Source organism: Sturnus vulgaris, chromosome W (assembly GCF_052056855.1).
Source record: "Sturnus vulgaris isolate bStuVul1 chromosome W, bStuVul1.hap1, whole genome shotgun sequence".
In the NCBI taxonomy this organism is placed as follows: Eukaryota; Metazoa; Chordata; class Aves; order Passeriformes; family Sturnidae; genus Sturnus; species Sturnus vulgaris.
Window position 1 is genome coordinate 66,369,725 of NC_142282.1, and position 18,915 is coordinate 66,388,639.

Sequence of the window (18,915 nt, forward strand, 5' to 3'; positions counted from 1 at the left end):
CACATTTCCTTGTGGCCATGCTTGTGCTTAATCATAGAAGTTTAAAGAGGAGAGTTCTAAGAATTTTTTTTAATATAATTTCTATAGAGATTGTGATAACATGATTGACTGGTTTCATATATGCAATACAAGTTCAATAAGATTTAGAAGATTTGTAATCATGGCTAATATTTCTCCCTATTGTTGCTCAAGGGTTTTTTGTTAACTTCATCTGAGTATTTTTCATGGGTAATTTGTGAGCAGGTAAATAAAACCTTTTTTGTAATATACATAGGTTAATATTTATCGACTAGTCACAAAAGCATCAGTAGAAGAAGATATTCTTGAAAGAGCCAAGAAAAAGATGGTGTTAGATCACTTAGTAATTCAGAGAATGGACACTACAGGGAAAACTGTACTACATACAGGCTCTACTCCCTCCAGGTATATTTGTTTATTCTGTCATATTACCTTATGCTTAAGTATACCTGACTATTTGATTAAAAATGCAAGTCATTTCACTTGGTTAATAAAAGGCAAAATATATGTGGTAAGGAGTTATGTAAGTAAAGACTGCAAAGTATATTGTCCATGTCATTTATATTTTAAATATTAAAACTAGTTTTTATTTAAGACAAAAGGAAATTTGATTCATGGTTATAGTAAATTGAAACAGTTCACTAAGTTAAAGTGTTTATCTGAAACTTTCTGTATTTCAGCTCAACACCTTTTAATAAGGAAGAGTTATCAGCAATTTTGAAGTTCGGTGCTGAGGAACTTTTTAAAGAACCTGAAGGGGAAGAAGAGGAGCCTCAGGTAAAAGGAACAGTGCATCTACACTTGATGGACAGAGAAACATATGAATTGTTTTGTTGTAAAGAGAAACTTCTGTTTCAGGAAATGGATATAGATGAAATCCTGAAGAGGGCTGAAACTCGAGAAAATGAACCAGGTCCACTGACTGTAGGAGATGAGTTGCTTTCACAGTTCAAGGTATTGCTCTGTTGCCTCCCTCTTTCCTTAATTATACTTTCCTTTATTAATGCTATTTTTTGTTCTTCTTCACCTATTTATCTTTCCTTCATTCTTACATCATTCACACATCATGTGATGGGTGAGCAACTGGCTTATAGGTTGGGCAAAATGGTTATAGTGAATGGGGTGACATCAGACTGGCAACCTGTCACTAGTGGGGTTCCACAGGGCTCCATCTTAGGCCCTGTGCTCTTCAACATCTTCATAAATGACTTGAATACAGGACTTGAAGGGATACTAAGTAAATTTGCAGATGATACAAAATTGGGAGGAGATGTTGACCCCCTCAAAGGCAGAGGGGCCCTGCAGAGAGGGCAATCATCAACCATATGAAGTTTAACAAGGGCAAGTGCCAGATTCTGCACTTGGTATGGAGCAACCCTGGATGTATGGACAGACTGAGGAATGAGAGGCTGGAAAGCGACCTGGGTGTCCTGGTTGACAGCAAGTTGAATATGAGTCAGCAGTGCTCTGGCAGCCAGGATGGCCAACCGTGTCCTGGGGGGAATCAGGCCCAGCATCGGCAGCCAGGCAAGGGATGTGATTGTCTTGCTCTGCTCTGCACTGCTGCGGCCTCACCTTGAGTATTGTGTGCAGTTTTGGGTGCCACAATATTAAAAAGACATTAAGCTATTAGAGAGTATCCAAAGGAGGGCCACAAGGATGGTAAAGGGCCTTGGGGGGAAGCCTTATGAGGAGCGGCTGAGGTCACTTGGTTTGTTCATCCTGGAGAAGACTGAGGGGAGACCTCATTGCAGTCTTCAACAAAGGGACATGGAGGAGCAGGCACTGATCTCCCTGGTGACCAGTGACAGGACTTGAGGAAACAGCATGGAGCTAAGTCAGAGGAGGTTTAGGTTGGGAATAAGAAAAAGGTTATTTGCCCACAGAGTGGTTGGGCACTGGAACAGGGTCCCCAGGGGAGTGATCACAGCACCAAGCCTGTCTGAGTTCAAGAAGTGTTTGGACAATGCTCAGGCACATGGTGTGACTCTTGGGGTGTTCTGTGCAGAGCCAAGAGTTGGACTTGGGTCCCTGTGGGTCCCTTCTAACTCAGCATATTCTGTGATTCTGTGAAATGTGTGAAACAGTAAGTTAGCTCTTTGGCATGCAATGTCTATTCACCTATACAGGTGTCGTGGTTTGATGCTGGCCCAATGCCAGGCACCCACGAGAGTTGCTTGCTCACCTTACCCTGCCACAGCTGGGTAGAGGAGAGAAAAAACATTAATGAAGGGTCCATGAGTTGAGATAAGGACCAGGAGAAAACACTTCAAGGGCAAAACAGGCTCGACTTAAAGTTGCAAAGTGAATTTATTGCTAACAGAATCAGAGGAGGATAATGAGAAGTAAAATAAGCCCTTAAAACACCTTTTATTCACCCAACCCCTCCCTCCTTCCCACCGACAGCACAGGGAGACAGGACGTGGGGGTTTTGGTCAGTTCATCACCCAAAATTTTCTTCCGCTACTCTGAGAGAGTCCTTCCACTGTGAGACCATGGGGTCCATCCCACGGGAGACAGTTCTCCATGACCTTCTCCAGCATGGGTCCACTCTCATGAACAGCAGTCCTGCCAAAACTGCTTCAACGTGAATTCCCCCCATGGGGAGACAGTCCTCCCAAAACTGCTGCAATGTGGGTTTCTCTTTCCATGGGGTACAGTCCTCCAAGGACAGGCAGCTCCAGCCTGGAAGCAAGGGGCCCCTCTCTCCACTGGGTCTTCCACTGGACCACAGCCTCCAGGCCTCCACTAGCTCCAGCATGGGCACCTCCTCCAGGGCCTGCAGGTGGATCTCTGCATCCCCCATGGATCCCCATGGGCTGCAGAGGGACAACCTACTTCACCATCGTCTTCACCACAGCCTATAGAGGGATCTCAGCTTCAGCGCCTGGAGCACCTCCTCCCCCTCCTTCTCTACTGACTTTGGTGTCTCCATGTTGTTTTCCTCACATGTTCTCACCTCCTCCTTTTCTCTGACTAGACAGAAAAAATGTGTGCCCTTTGTTTTGATTTTCTTCTTAAATATGTTATCACAGAGGTGTTACTAACCTCTCTAATTGGCCCAGCTTTGGCCAACAGCATGTCCATCTTCAGAGCCATCAGGGATTGGCTCTGCTGGACATGGTGGAAGCTTCCAGCAGCTTCTCACAGAAGTCACCTTTGTGCCCCCCCCCCCCCCCAAAAAAAAACCGGGCCGTGCAAAACCAATACAACAGGGTAATTACTGCCAGTGCAAGTATATAAAATACATAATATATTTTCCTAACAAAATAAGAAAGATATTTCCAAATACATTAGCCCTTGATTTAATTATTAGCATACTGGGGAGAGCTGTTTTTAATTTAATGCTTTATGCTGTTAAGCAGTTGTAGTACTTCTGAAAACAAAGAATGAAATTTTGATTTCTTAGCTGATGAATTTTAGAAACTTCTTTCAGCCCTCATGTGAACATGAATGCTAGATATGCTTAACTGGATAATACTTAAAATATTGAGTCCAGTTGTGGATGGTGAGGTATTTTTGTTGGTTGGGGTGTTTTTCCTTTGTTTTTGTGGGTCTTTTTGTTGTTTAAGTTTGGTTTGGTTTTGTTTAAATCAGGATAGGACTTATTTAGATCAGTAGAGTAGTAAATAATTTTTATTCTAAGCATTCATTTGCAATATACTGTGATTTCTACAGTTTATTAATGTTTAGTTCTACATTATTATACTTTCATATTAACTCTGACATACAGTTAGATTTGCTCTATGTTTTGGAGGAATTTAAACAACAGTCACAGCTATCATGTATGCATTTCATAGTGTTTTTATAGTACTCAACTTGTAAAAGAAGAAAAATATTTTTATCTTTATATTCAGCCATGTTGTATGCAGTGCGTGTGTTTCATTTTTGAAAATATTTTCATTAGAGACAGTCCTTCATGAAGTATTTTATATGTGTACATTTTGTGTATATACAAATAAATAAAATGTGTCATTCTGAACTAAGTTTTCCTAATATATTAATTACTGTCTCTTTGTATAAGTAAAGACATGTATTGATTTGGTGAAAATATTTATCTTCCAATGTCTAAGGTGGCTAACTTTTCAAATATGGATGAAGATGACATTGAGTTGGAACCAGAACAAAATTTAAGAAACTGGGAAGAAATCATTCCAGAAGTCCAGCGGCGACGAATAGAAGAAGAGGAAAGACAAAAAGAGCTTGAAGAAATATATATGCTGCCAAGGATGAGAAACTGTGCAAAACAGGTATCTCTGGGTTTTTCCTGGCTAACTGATTTTGTTGTTGTTATTATTTGAGTTTTTTATTGCAGTTGTTTTGGCTTGTACTTTTGGGTTGGGTGATTTTCATGTGTGGCACCCACCCACCCACACCTCTGTCATTTTTGACAGGCTAGATAACATATTAATAAAATGTTTAGTCATGTAGCTTTGAACTACTTCATCTGAAATTCCAGATCAGCTTTAATGGAAGTGAAGGGAAACGCAGTAGGAGGAGAAGATATTCTGGATCTGATAGTGACTCAGTCTCAGAAAGAAAACGACCAAAAAAACGTGGAAGACCGCGAACTATTCCTCGAGAAAATATTAAAGGATTTAGTGATGCAGAGATTAGGCGGTAAGATGTGGGGGGACATGCATGTTTAAAGGGACAAAACATTTTTTTTTGTCATTTTAGAGTTTGAAAATATGGAAACTAGTCTTTTGCATTTATTTAGTTAAAATTTTTTATTCTAGGCATTTAAGGCTTTACTCTTGAGTAGTTTGGGGTGCTTACATAAGGAACTGTTATGTGCAGAATTTGAACCTATTTTGGTGAGGAATAACTTGAGTTCAAAAAATGTTCTACAAAAAGGTTCAGTGAGTTTTGGTTTTTTTAATTTCTTGACATTGTAATTGTGTTAATGTTATATGATACATTTTAAAACAAAAAAAAAATATTTAGATAAGTTGTTGTGGTTTAACCTTGGTAGGCAGCTAAGGAACACACAGCTAGTTGCTCAGTCTACTCCAGAGGGATTGGGGAGAGAATCAGAAGGGTAAAAATGAGAAAATTTGTAGGTTGAGATAAAGAAAGTTTAATGGGGAAAGCAAAAGCCACATGCACAAGAAAAGCAAAACTAGGAATTCATTCACCACTTCCCACTAGCAAGCATTTACCCATTTCCTGGAAAGCAGGGCTTCACCATGTGTAACAGTTTCTTGGGAAGACAGATACCATAACACCAAACATCCCCTCTCCCTCCTTCTACACAGTTTTTATTGCTGAACATGACACCATATGGTCTGGAATAACCCTTTGGTCAGTTGGGGTCAGCTGTCCCAGCTGTGTCCCCTCTCAACTTCTTGTGCACCCCCAGCCTACTCACTAGTGGGATGGTGTGAGAAGCAACAAAGGCCTTGATGCTGTGAAAACACTGTTAAGCAAGAGCTGAAACATTAGCATGTTATCAACACTGCTTTGGTCACAAATCGAAAATATACTAGCAGATATGGTGCTCTGAAAAAAACTATCTCATCAAAACCCAATATATAAGTGAATCTGTACAGCTGGTCCCACAATATTTGATGCCAAAAATACTTCTTTGAGAGGACTAGAAATTGTTTTGCTTTACTTTGGTTTGTGAAATGCTACTTTGCGTCTCTAATTTAAGTATTCATTTTTCTCTAAAATACAGCTTATAAAATATTTTTGATTATATAAATAACCTTTAAGAGCCTTTTTTCCTTTTCATTTTATCTAATATATAATGGTTTGCTGCTTTTGTCAAGGGTATTCTTGTGCTTGCATTCCTTTGTCTTTCATGTTACGTTTTCCTAAGTCTTAAAATCACCTTAAAATTGCAGCTAGCTTCTCTTTATTATTAGAGACCTAACATAATATCTGAATTCTCAATTTACTATAAATCCGCATTTGATTTTTATGATTAGACACATCACGTTGCTGAATTCTTTGTCTTGTGAAACTAATTAGTAAAGTAATTTTTGAAATAAATTGTATCTTCTGTTGTTTTATTTATATCATTTATTAAAACAAGTAGAACTCTGGTTTAAATGTGGGTTGTCTTCATATAGTAAGCCATCCTAGTCTCTCTAGTTCTTACTTTCTTTGCATTGTCCACATAGCCTTGTACTAAGACTTTACACATACATTTTTTAAACCAATGTAGTTAAGCATACATTTTTTTAAACTGCAAAATTATTTTCTGTTATTAGGTTTATAAAGAGTTACAAGAAATTTGGTGGCCCACTTGAAAGGTAAATTAATTTGCTTATATTTGTATAGCAACTTGGTATCTTGTTTCTATTAAAATTAAACAGTATACCAAGAAACCTTAGGTTGAAGAGGAAATAGTGTGCCTAATCTTTTGCCCGTATTATGACATGAATTTAAATTATTTGTTTCCTTTCATCATATATGGTATGTATGTAGACAGCCAGTTTGACAAATCTTTACATTTTGCAAGACTGCTTGCTTTTTCTTGATACTTAACCTACTATTCTGTTAATTCTACATTAGTGACCGTCATTCAGTTTTTTTATTTGATAAGTGAATAAAACCATAGACTTAGTTCCTTTTCTATTTAAAAGAATGTGTTGAAATGTAACTCAAAACTGCATAGATAGGATCCTTTATATTTCCTGTTGTATAGTCCTTTATGTGAAATACCCTTTTTTATAGTTTCTGTATTCTTTTCTTTACTGCTTCTAACTGCATGGATTAAAATTTTACGCAGTATAGCAAGCATGGATGAATGATAACTTACAGGATCACTTATCTAGTTTCAAAGTCTGAAGGAGTCATTCATAATACTAAAGTTTTAGAGCGATAAAAACATATTTGTTTTCTTCCAGGTTAGATGCTATAGCTAGAGATGCTGAGCTAGTTGATAAATCTGAGATAGACCTTAGACGTCTGGGAGAACTTGTACATAATGGATGCATTAAGGCTTTAAAGGACAATTCCTTTGGCCAAGAAAGAGCAGGTAAAGTGTGTTTGGGGGGGGAGAGGAATAAAAAGTGTCAAAGAGATATGAATGATTCTTGCACTCTGATTATAACAAAACAATTGTCTTAGGGGAAAACATTAACAAAATGTTAGCATGCTAGGTGATTTAGAAAAAAGGATTTTAGTAAGAAGACTTTTTGGTTTTGTTTTTCTTCCTCCTTTCCCTAAGTGAGTTGTCAGTCATAGTAGAATGCAATATGGTTTTGCTTTACCATGAAATTTAAAATTAATCTGCTACTATTAACTGGAAGACCTTGAGGTTCTGGAGTTTAATTAAAGCATTTGGTTAAGAAAAAATAATTTCCTATAATTGAATGTCTGCTGCTATAGCATCAAACTTTCTTTTTTCTCTACGTTTGTCTATAAGATACACATAAAAGGTAAATATTTTAATAATTTGTTCCTTTATTTTAAGGAGGTAGATTTGGGAAAGTTAAAGGCCCAACATTCCGAATATCAGGAGTGCAGGTGAATGCAAAGCTAGTTATTTCTCATGAAGAAGAGTTGGCACCGTTGCACAAATCCATTCCTTCAGATCCAGAAGAAAGGAAAAGGTATTTTTTTCTCTTCCTAAAGGAACCCATAATGTAGAAAGTTATTCAAGGTTTTTATGAATATATTTAAGCAATCCAGACTGAGTACACTGGGACACCCATGCCATTCCATTACCTCTAAGAACTGGCAGCAGAAATCAGCTCCACATCCTTTCTTTATTCTTCCCTCTCTTAGAAGCCAGTGTTTGCTTTGACTTCTGAACTGTATTCATTGGGGACTGGGTTCAGTTACTCTTAATTATTCCAAGCTAGAAATTAGACTTGTTGAGGAACTGCTTTGTGTCACCTCTGCCTGAGAGAATGCAGTATTTGTCAAAATGGAGCAGATGGTAATTGTTGGTAGTTGTTGACCTATGAACATTTTAGCTTACTACATTGTGTTTCATAGTCCCTAGATTATCTGCTTATTCAGTTAGTTACACTTGAGTAATGTTTTAAGCTTATCTTCATGGTTAACCAGTTCTGACTCAGTCCATGGCCACAGATAGATGACCGTTTTTTATATCTTAATCTTGATCTCCTTTAAAACATGTTTTGGTACTGATTTGAATAAATATTTTATAGAAATTGTAAGAAAGCCTGATAGTTATGTGAATTACTTACTAAATATACCAGGATCTCAGTGATATGTGGCATGTTCTTCTATCCCTTACAAAGTTTGAGAAGTTTGCTTATTTATATTTCTAATTTATTTCTACTAGATATGTCATCCCATGTCACACCAAGGCAGCTCATTTTGATATAGATTGGGGTAAGGAAGATGATTCCAATCTGTTAATAGGTATCTATGAATATGGCTATGGCAGCTGGGAAATGATAAAAATGGATCCTGATCTCAGTTTGACACAGAAGGTATGTCATCTGCAAAATTTTATCAAGGAGTTTTTTTGTTTAGGTAATAATGTTAATAAGAACAGTTATTGAAAGAGTTTATTTTATGATAACTGAAATTGCCCAGAAGTTAGGCCAGTTGTACTTCTTTGTATCATTTTGGTAAATTATTAGATTTTAATATTTTGTGTATTCAGTTGAAATATGCCTTCGTAGAGTCTGCTATGTGTCTGTATTTCTATGTATTTGTGTCTCTGTCACTTGAATTCTCTCTTCCATCTTTTGCTTCCCTAGTTAAAATGCTCTAGTTGTGTTAATTTGAATTAATTCCAGACTTTTGGAGGAAGGGGCAGGCAAATCAGGAAGAGTACAAGGATGTTGTTAGGTCACGTAGAGAAAAAAATTAGAAAGGCAAAAGCTCAGCTAGAATTCAACCTGGCCACTGCTGTGAAAGATAATAAAAAATGTTTTTACAAATATATTAAAAACAAAAGGAGGGCCAGGGAGAATCTCCATTCCTTATTATTGGATGCAGGGGGGAACACTGTCACCAAGGATGAGGAAAAGGCAGAGGTAGTTAATGCCTTCTTTGCCTGTCTTACAGTAAGACCAGTTATCCTCAGAAAAACTGACTCCCTGAGCTGATAGACAAGGATGAGGAGCAGAATAGCCCCCCTGTAATGGAGGAGGAGGTAATTAGTGAGCTGCTGAGCCACTTAGACACTCACAAGTCTATGGGGCCAGATGGGATTCATCCAAGGGTACTGAGGGAGCTGGAGGAAGAACTCACTAAGATGCTCTTCATCATTTGTCATCAGTTCTGGCTAACTGGGGAGGTCCCAGATGACTGGAGGTTTACCAATGTGATGCCATCTACAAGAAAGGCTGGAAGAAGCATCCGGGGAATTACAGGCTTGTCAGCCTGACCTCGATATCCATCAAGGTTATGGAGCAGATCATCTTGAGTGTGATCACATAGCACATACTGGACAACCAAGGAATCAGGCCCAGCCACCATGGGTTTAGGAAATGTAGGTCCTGCCTAATCTGCCTGATCTCCTTTTATGACAAGACGACCTGCCTAGTGGATGAGGAAAACACTGTGGATGTGTCTGCTTGGACTTCAGCAAAGCCTTTGATACTGTCTCCCACAGCATTCTCCTGGAAAAGCTGTCAGCCCACAGCTTGGACAGGTGCACTTGATGGGTTAAGAACTGGCTGGATGGCCATACCCAGGGATCAGTATTGGGCTCAGTCTTGTTTAATATCTTTATTGATGATCTGGCTGAGGGGATTGAGGGCACCCTCAGTAAGTTTACAGATGACACTAAGTTGGGTGGAAGTGTCGATCTGCTGGAGGGTAGGAAGGCTCTGCAGAGGGATTTGAACAGGCTGGATCAATGGGCCAAGACCAATTGTATTCAGTTCAACAAGACTAAGTTCTGGGTCCTGCACTTGGGTCACAACAACCCCCTGCAGTGCAACAGGCTTGGGGAAGAGTGGCTGGAAAGCTGCACAGCAGAAAAGGCCCTGGGGCTGTTGATTGACAGATGGCTGAACATCAGCCAACATGTGCCCAGGTGGCCAAGAATGCCAATGGCATCCTGGCTGGTATCAGAAATAATGTGGGAACCAGAACCAGGGCAGTGATTGTCCCCCTGTACTCAGCACTGGTGTTCAGTTTTGGGCCACTCACTTCAAGACAGACATTAAAGTGCTGGAGTGTATCCAGAGAAGGGTAATGGAGCTGGCAAAGGGTCTAGAGAGTAAGTAATTTGAGGAGCAGCTGAGGGGGCTGGGGGTTGTTTAACCTGGAGAAAAAGAGGCTCTGGGCAGACCTTATCACTCTCTACAACTATCTAAAAGGAGGTTGTAGCACAGTGAGGGTCAGCATCTTTTCCCAGGCAACTCATGATAGGACAAGAGGACACGGCCTCAAGTTGTGCCAGGGGAGATTATAGTTGGACATCAGGAGAAATTTCTTTATGGAAATGGTTGTTAAATATTGGAATGGACTGCCCAGGAAGGTGTTGGAGTCACCATTCCCAGAGGTCTTCAAGAAATGACTGGATGTGGCACTTAGTGCTATGGTCTAGTTGACAAGGTGATGATTGGTTAAAGGTTGGACTCAATGACCTCAGAGGTCTTTTCCAACCTAAATCTATGAATTCTGTAATTTTATTCTTGGTCTTTTGGAGGGAAGTTGGTTTGGGGATATTGATTTGGTTTCCCTATCACTGTTTTCTTTGCTTGAAACTGACTTTCATTTGCAACATGAGAATTGCTGTATTTGTCAGATTAGAAGTAGTGCAATGGCTGCTTAGAAGTAGTGAGAAACATTTAGGGAAATACTAGAGTGAAGCAAACACAATGGTACTGCCAACCTGTAGCTTTGGGATTTGAGGAACCAGGGTTGTATATTATAAATCTGTTTAATGATATCCTGCCCCTGCCTTCCACTAATTGCTTGTTTTATGAAACCACTCTTTTTTTTCTTTTTTTTTTTTTTTGGCTTTTTCATATCTTGTGGTAATAAGTTAATGCACTTAGAAGCACACAGCAGAACTAGAGAACTAGGAGATCTATGGATGACAGTGGTACAGGAGCTCTGAATTTTTTAGATAAACTTTGAGAGTGGAAACAGAAATCTGAGGCTAGTTTCTTGAGTTGACTGTAAATTTTGTGAGAATATTTTCAAGACTACATTAGTTGTGTGTTTGAGGAAAAATAAAATGTTTAAGTTGTCCATTCCTTGAAGCTGCCTGCATATTGGTCAGGTATAGTTGGAGTGGATTCTTTTTAACCTATTTTTTTAATTCAGCTTTTTCTGTTCCCAGTGCTCCACACTAGCAGCTTCCTAATTTGATAATGTGTACTTGTAGTTGATGCTACCATTGCTCTCCTCAGATTTTACCTGATGACCCAGATAAGAAACCGCAGGCAAAGCAGTTGCAGACCCGTGCAGATTACCTCATTAAATTACTGAATAAAGACCTTGCAAGAAAAGAAGTGCAAAGACTTACTGGTGCAGTAAGTTAAGCTTAATATTCAGTAGCGAGATAACATAATATACCTATGGGAATGTCAGCAGATGCTTGTTTTGTTCTTAGTTCCACTCTTCTTTGTGTCATTTTTCTCTTTATTGGTAATTGTATTATATGAGACTAACTCAAGGAATGTATTGCAAGTTTAATATTGTTTTTTTTCTCCCTTATTTGTAAATATTCTCTACTTTTGCATTAGGCTCGATCTCCAATCCTGAGAAAACTAGTGGTCATTAGTAGCAATAAATTAATTGAATGCTTTCTTTAACATAAAAACCAAAATCTTTTTCTGCAATTGTGATGCAGACACTTGTCAGTTGACATAATAAAGGTGCTAATTTGCATTCAGGGCAATTCAAAGAGGAAGAAAGCAAGAAGTAAGAAGAATAGAGCAACAAAGGCTTCAAAAATTAAAGAAGAAATAAAAAGTGACTCATCACCACCCTCAGAAAAATATGATGATGAGTATAATGAGGTAAACATCATTCATATAAAGACTTGAGCATTTTATCTTCTCAAAATGCAATTTTATTATAAAATCTAAATATAAAACTAATGTTTCTGACTAATCAATTTTTACTACTGATTATGATTCTTCAGGTAGCAACTTTTGTTCAGGCTCAGGAAAAAAAATCAAGATTGTTTAGAAAGTACAGCATAAATAAACAGTGTTTTGAGACATGCAAGTGAATGCTTCTGTGTATGTCATTATCACAGAATGGGTCAGGTTGGAAGGGACCACTGGAGGTCATCTAGTCCAACCTCCCTGCTCAAGCCAGGTCTCCTAGAGTATGTTACTTGGGATTGTGTCAAGATAGTTCTTGAATATCTCCAGAGAAGGAGACTCTACACCCTCCCAGGATAATCTGTTCCAATGCTCAGTCACCCTCACAGTAAAGTTCTTCCACATGTTCAGATGGAACTTCCTGTGTTCCAGTTTCTGCCCATTGCCTCTTGTCCTATTGTTTGGCACCACCCAGAAGAGCCTGGCTCCATCCTCTGACACCCTCCCTTCAGATAAGGGGATATTGATAAGGTCACCTCTCAGATCTTTCCCCTCCAGGCTGAAGAGACCCAGCTCCCTCAGCTTTTTTTCCTAAGTGAGATGCTCCAGTCCCCTAATAATTTTTGTAGCCTTCTGCTGGATTCACTTCAGGAGTTCCATGTTTCTCTCATACTGAGGAGCCCAAATCTTGCCACAGCACTGCAGATACACCTCACTAGGGCTGAATAGAGGGGCAGGATGACCTCCCTTGACCTGCTGGCAATGCTCTTCCTAATGCACCCCAGGATACTGTTAGCTTTCTTGGCCACAAGGACACACTGCTGGCTCGTGGACAGCTTGTTGTCCACCAGGACCCCCAGGTCCTTCTCCGCAGAGCTGCTTTCCAGCAGGTCACCCCCAGCTTGTACTGGTGCCTGGGGTTATTCTTACCCAGGTGCAGGACCCTGCATTTGCCCTTGTTGAGTTTCAGAAGGTTATTCCCTGCCCATCTGTCTAACCTGTCAAGGTCCTTCTGAAGGGCTGCACAGCCCTCTGAGGTATCCGCCACTCCTCCCAGCTTTGTATCATCAGTGACCTTGCTAAGGAGGCATCTACCCCTTCATCTAAGCAATTGATGAACAAGTTAAACAATACTGAGCCCAGTGACATGCCTCCAACTAGACTGCAACTGATCACAACACTCTGAGACCTGCCTTTTAGCCAATTCTCAATCCGCCTCACTCCACTATGATATGAGGATGTCACAGGAGACAGTGTTGAAAGCCTTGCTCAAGTCCAGGTGGGCAATATCCACTCCTCTCATCTATCCAGCCGGTTGTCCCATTGTAGAAGGCAATCAGATTGAGCAAGGATGATTTCCCTTTGGTGAATCCATGCTGACTACTCCTGATCACCTTCTTGTCATCCACGGGGATAGACATGGCCTCCAGAGTGAGGTGCTCCATCACTTTTCCAGGGATTGAGGTGAAGCTGAATGGCCTGTAGTTCCCTGAGTCCTCCTTCAAAGATGATTGCGAGTGGCCTAGCAGTGATGTTTGTCACTTCCTTCAGCACACGTGGGTGCATCCCATCATGGCCCATGGACTTGCTGATGTTAAGTTTGACTATTATCCAATAGATATTTTTTTAATAGGTATAGATATTGTTCTAATAGGTTACTCAACTTTGTTATGTTTGTATTACTTCTGATGTGTTCCTTTAGGACTGTTTTTATTGGTTCATTTATTTAAATTTATCACAGCAGAAATCACTAGAGAGAAAAAAGAAAACCCCAACAGATTAACTTTAGGGGCCATGTTGCACCTAATTTTGTGACTTCGAAGGTAGCTGAAAAAACACTAGATTCTTCAGAACATCTCTGAAAAAGCAAAAGTTGGAACTCTGTTCCCTTCTCCTGTGACTGTGACTGTTTAATTTGTGGTCACACAAAAGTTATTGGAGCAAAATTAACCAGAACAGAAGTCTTTTATCATCACCACGCCCTGAAAAAACAGCTCAGTCTTGTGATGTCTACTTCCTTATTTCTTTTAGCTCTTTTCAGCTTAACTACTTTTTACAGGGGCAGATTTCTTTGGTAATACAAAAGTTAAATGGATTCAATCTCTCACACATGCCCATTACCCCTGCCCAATCAATACTTGTTTTCTGTCACATCAAGGAAATGAGTAGTCCTCATCTTGTTTTGCAATTGCATCCAGCTCCATTTGATAGGTGTTAAACCTAAGTCTAAAGAATCACACACAGAAGAAAAGTACATTTTAATCTGATGGTTGCAAAACTTGTATGGTTAGAAACTCCATTTGATGTGACACATATGCTTGTGTATTTCAGGATGAGATTGTTTCAGTGAAATGTCCACATAAAAAAATAAAAGCAGAAGAAAATGAAGAAAAGCCTGAGCCAGATATTGGTATAAAGATGGAAGCTATAGAAAAAAGAGACACAAGAGAAAAAGAAAATAAGAGGCATTTAAAAAGAGAGAAAAAAGAAAAGGAGGATAAGAAAGAATTAAAAAATATTAAAGAAAAGAGAGAAAACAAACTAAAAGAATCTACACAGAAAGAAAAAGAAGTAAAGGAAGAAAAGGTAACTAGGTTTACTTTTTCTTATATAGTACCTAGAAAAGGCCACTAGGTTTTTGTGAATGACTTTGAGTTGAAAAGATATTTTGGATCAGTCATTTCATTGAAATCTTTTGCATCATGTGAAGTTTTATTTTTGCCACTTGTAAGTACAAGGACAGGCAAATGAAATGGGAAATTACCTTTTTAAAGATCTATAGCTTAGTGGCACTGAGAGTGCAAGTGGTGCAAGAAACTTGTCCATTCTCCTTCTCCATTCCTCAGAGAGAAAATAAAAGGTACTGTCAATGCATGACAGATTTTTTTTCTTTTTTTTTTTATTATTGAAGAGAATGCAGTGATTGCCTAATTACATTATAATTTCAGCCCAAAAATAAGGTTTGCTTATCAGATAAATTTTCATGTTTTGTTCTTAGGCAAATGAACTCAAATCTGAAAATAAAGAAAAAAATAAAAAAGTTTCATTGTTGGATATTCCAGTTCATATTACTGCAACTAGTGAAACAGTTCCAATATCAGAAGAATCTGAAGAACTGGATCAGAGGACATTCGGTGTGGTAAGTCCCTTGTTGATAACTTAGTGTTTGCACTTAATATTCTAAATGAGCACAATTTCTGCTGTTTTTGATTCTGCTATTAGATATTATAATACAGATCTCTATTGCCAGTACAATTTTAGATCAGTGAAGACTTATCGACACCATACTAAATTCAGTTTTGTTTTTAGATCAGCATTTTTATTTTATTGCATTTATGCAGTATAATGAAGAGTATTTAACTAGTTGTCTGTCTGCTGGATAGTTTTAAAATACAGACTCTGAAGATCCATCCTCAAGAATAATTCATGGATACTGCTTCTTAAAGGACAAAAATGAATGAATTTTAATGCAGCTTCTGTAGTCACTGACTTGGCTTTATCAAATACCCCTTTGTTCTTTGTAAGCTAACAAGAGAAAGTTGCTCTTGAATTATTACAGACTTCCTGTAGCAATAGGGAACAAAGAGACACAGACCCCCTAATGCATCCGAAGGAGATCACTTTATTGCAGAAATTACCCTCCTTTTATACCTTTAATTCCAACCAGACAGAACCAAAACTTAACAGAAAAAAGGCACCCATTGGCTGGCTCAGGTGCAGTCTGCTGTGCACAAGTCATAACTATCTCTCATCCCCCAACCGACTTCCAACCAACTTCTAACTGTCCAGCCTGCAGCTGAGCCTTCTCACAGGGCTTTCTGGTAAATATAAGCCTTAACATATTTAACGATTATAACCCCATATCCCACAACTTCCTACATTAGACAGAGGAAGGAAGAAATCCTAAAGTCCTTAGAAATATCTTGCTGGAGTAATATCTCTGATACCAAAAGAATTTCAGTTATATCACTACTTTTGACCACAACAGAAACAATACTGGAAGAACAAAAGGGAGGTATGTAACATTTTATAGGTTGATTGGGGACTTTGGAAGGATGCTAAGAATTTGAGCAGCTACTTTTCTGCTGTAAAAGTTCTATCATTCCGCTTTCAATAGTTGTCTGTTACTGCTAGACAGGTTTACTGGGTCTACTGTGGTGCTGTGTGTAAGAAACGAATTATCTTGTTTTCTCATCAGTATGGTACTGACTAGTTTACCTATGTGGGGGTTGTTGCTTTGCATTTTATTTTTTATCTAAATGATGTTATAAGTGACTCAACTATAATTTCCAGGATATCTTGTGAGTGGCTAGGTGACTAAAAATCACACAATTCCCATGTACAATTGTGCTTCTCTGTTCACCTCTACACTTAAGCAGTATACTTTGTAAACTGTCTTTTTAAAGATTGCTTAAGCTATGGTTAGTGCAATAGGTAATGTAGCTGCTTAATTACTTAATGACATGATCTGGTAATGGAACAGCTTCACTGATTTTTGAGTTGTCCCTGGATGTTGACACAGTTATTGTGATGTTCTCCAAAATCCCTCATATTTTTGATTCTGGATATACAGACTCGTCTTCCTTCTTTAATGGGAGCAATTCTAGGTTGAGTTTGCATATAGAGCATTTTTTTGGCCAGACCCTCTGTTCTGGAAGGTATATTTATCATTATGTCATGATCAGATGCAATCTAATTAGCATGTTTACCTTTTCAAATGGAAATTACTGCTGTGGATTGTTGAAGCTAACTCATTTGACTTCTTGTCTATCTTGTGACAGGTAAAAATATGCATTTCATCTACCTTGCCATTGTGATTGAATGGTATTTCCAAGCAAAGGTCTATAATTTAAAACATGCTAACTGGTTTATCTGTATTTCTTATTAACATGTTTAAATTAGTGTGAAAATTCAAGCATAGACATATGAAATATATCTGAGTACATGTGTTGTCATCACTGTTACTAATTTAGGCACACCTAAATAGCTTTATCCTAGTATCTCCATAGAACTCAGGCTTAAAAGCTGCTCAGAGAAGGAATGCTAATCCGCTGTTGAATGCCAAGTTTAATTGTTGTAGAAAGTATCTACTTAAAATATATTATACATTCTCATAATTAATCTTGGCACTGAGTTTGTATAGCTTTCAAGGCTCTAAAATGTAAAATAACTCTTGTCCTATATACTTGTGCTGAAAGTTAAACCCATGATTGTAAAACCTAGTAATTCCATTCCCTCAGAAAATATTTTACATTAACTTAGTGCTTTCTTAAATTTTTAATATGCGTTACATACAATTTAGTGCTTTCATATAGGAGTAAATTTTCAACTGGATTTTAAAATCTACTTTTTCCAAATGAAATAGCAAAACTAAAAGAGCTGCGAGCAAAGGCTTGTTTTTCATTTGGCTTACAACAGTACTGTCTTTGCCTGTGTAAGGGTGAGTCATGTTTTATAATTTTTATCTTTTTATTTTTTAATTAATGTATTCCTTTTTTTAAATTTTATAGTGCAAAGAAAGAATGAGGCCTGTTAAAGCAGCATTGAAACAATTGGATAGACCAGAGAAAGGCCTTTCTGAAAGAGAACAGCTGGAGCATACTAGGCAGTGCCTAATCAAAATTGGGGACCACATTACTGAATGTCTAAAGGCGTACACAAACCCTGAACAAATTAAACAGTGGAGAAAGTAAGTTATTCTGCATGATTTTTCTTGAAAAAGGGAAATCCATAATAACTTAAATTAAGCAGAATAGTTTTTAATTATTTATCATTCTCCATTTATTTTATTTTTCTGCTGTATATTAAATAAGGACTTATAAAAAAGATGATTATAAATGGTTACAGTTTTTATTGGTTTCACTTTTTTATACTTGCATAGCAATGCATTTTGTCCAGTAGGTAGAGTCCTCTTTTTAAAACCAAACGCAAAGAGAAAATAACTGTATTTAGATTATATTTAATGTTTAGTGGAAAAGAGTTCTTATCATTAAAGAATCTGCCTTTTTCAACACTGAAATTTGGTTTTTGTTTTTATTCATGCTAAAAACCAGGCCATTATAAATGTATGTGTTCAACTTTCAATGACTTTGAGTTGCAGAATCCTTTAGTATTTTTAAAAATATACTCTAAAATTAAATCATATATTAACTGACTTGATAAAAAACATCATAACATACTCAGAAATGTATTTCAAAATGAAATAAGAGTTTTAAGTGTTATTATGCATCTGTGAGGTGGTAACTTTGGAAAAAATAAGAAAAAAGTTGGTTTATAAACTTGCTGTATTTTGTTGTTAAGTTCTTAATGCAGTTAGAGTTAGTTTTATCATAATGTGCACTTTAATTCTTTATGGTTGCATATATGGTTGCACTTCCATATACGAAACTCATTCAAGTGTTTCATTTTCTTGCAGACTGTTGTTAACAGAATATTTCTGCTGTTTGTACTTGCTTTATTTTAAAATATTGGGATGAACTGAAATACAAAAACAATATCCATGTCTTAAAGACACTTTGGTAAACGTTATATTTCTTTAAGTGGAAATTCATAGTAGGATCATAGAATCATAGAATTGTTAAGGTTGGAAAAGACCTCTAAGATCATTGAGTCCAACTGTTAACCCAGCACTATCATTATGTTCACCACTAAACCATGTCTTCAAGTGCCACATCCATACGTTTTTGGAACACTTCCAGGGATGGTGATTCCACGACTTTCCTGAGCAGCCTGTTTCAATGCCTGACTACCCTTTCAGTGAAGAATGAGTATAGTAGAGCTACTATAATATTAATTCATAGTAATGCTACAGTACCATGCATAGATTATTAAAATATGTTTTATCTATCTTTAATAAGATGTATAATTTATTAAAGGTATTCATGCTATATTTCTTATACAGATGTCATTGGGCACACCATTTGCTGGTTTTGTCTAGTTTTGCAAACCTCTA

The 18,915-nt window shown here is 37.8% G+C and overlaps 1 protein-coding gene across 10 annotated transcripts in view; it reads left to right on the forward strand.

Moving 5' to 3' along the window:
* Nucleotides 1–18,915, forward strand: part of LOC148220354 (ATP-dependent chromatin remodeler CHD1-like) — a 98,544-nt gene that overhangs the window by 65,777 nt on the left and 13,852 nt on the right. For 7 of the 10 annotated variants that reach the window (XM_088155462.1, XM_088155461.1, XM_088155456.1 and 4 more), the window contains 14 exons: nt 275–423; nt 699–795; nt 877–972; nt 4,092–4,268; nt 4,478–4,638; nt 6,237–6,278; nt 6,876–7,006; nt 7,445–7,583; nt 8,285–8,435; nt 11,322–11,444; nt 11,808–11,933; nt 14,295–14,549; nt 14,962–15,102; nt 17,474–17,652. In XM_088155462.1, coding sequence (XP_088011588.1) covers nt 275–423; nt 699–795; nt 877–972; nt 4,092–4,268; nt 4,478–4,638; nt 6,237–6,278; nt 6,876–7,006; nt 7,445–7,583; nt 8,285–8,435; nt 11,322–11,444; nt 11,808–11,933; nt 14,295–14,549; nt 14,962–15,102; nt 17,474–17,652 — 1,967 coding nt within the window. Of the gene's footprint in view, nt 1–274; nt 424–698; nt 796–876; nt 973–4,091; nt 4,269–4,477; nt 4,639–6,236; nt 6,279–6,875; nt 7,007–7,444; nt 7,584–8,284; nt 8,436–11,321; nt 11,445–11,807; nt 11,934–14,294; nt 14,550–14,961; nt 15,103–16,744; nt 16,804–17,473; nt 17,653–18,915 lie in introns of those variants that run through there. The other 3 variants (XM_088155464.1, XM_088155458.1, XM_088155459.1) reach the window with 3 other exon arrangements.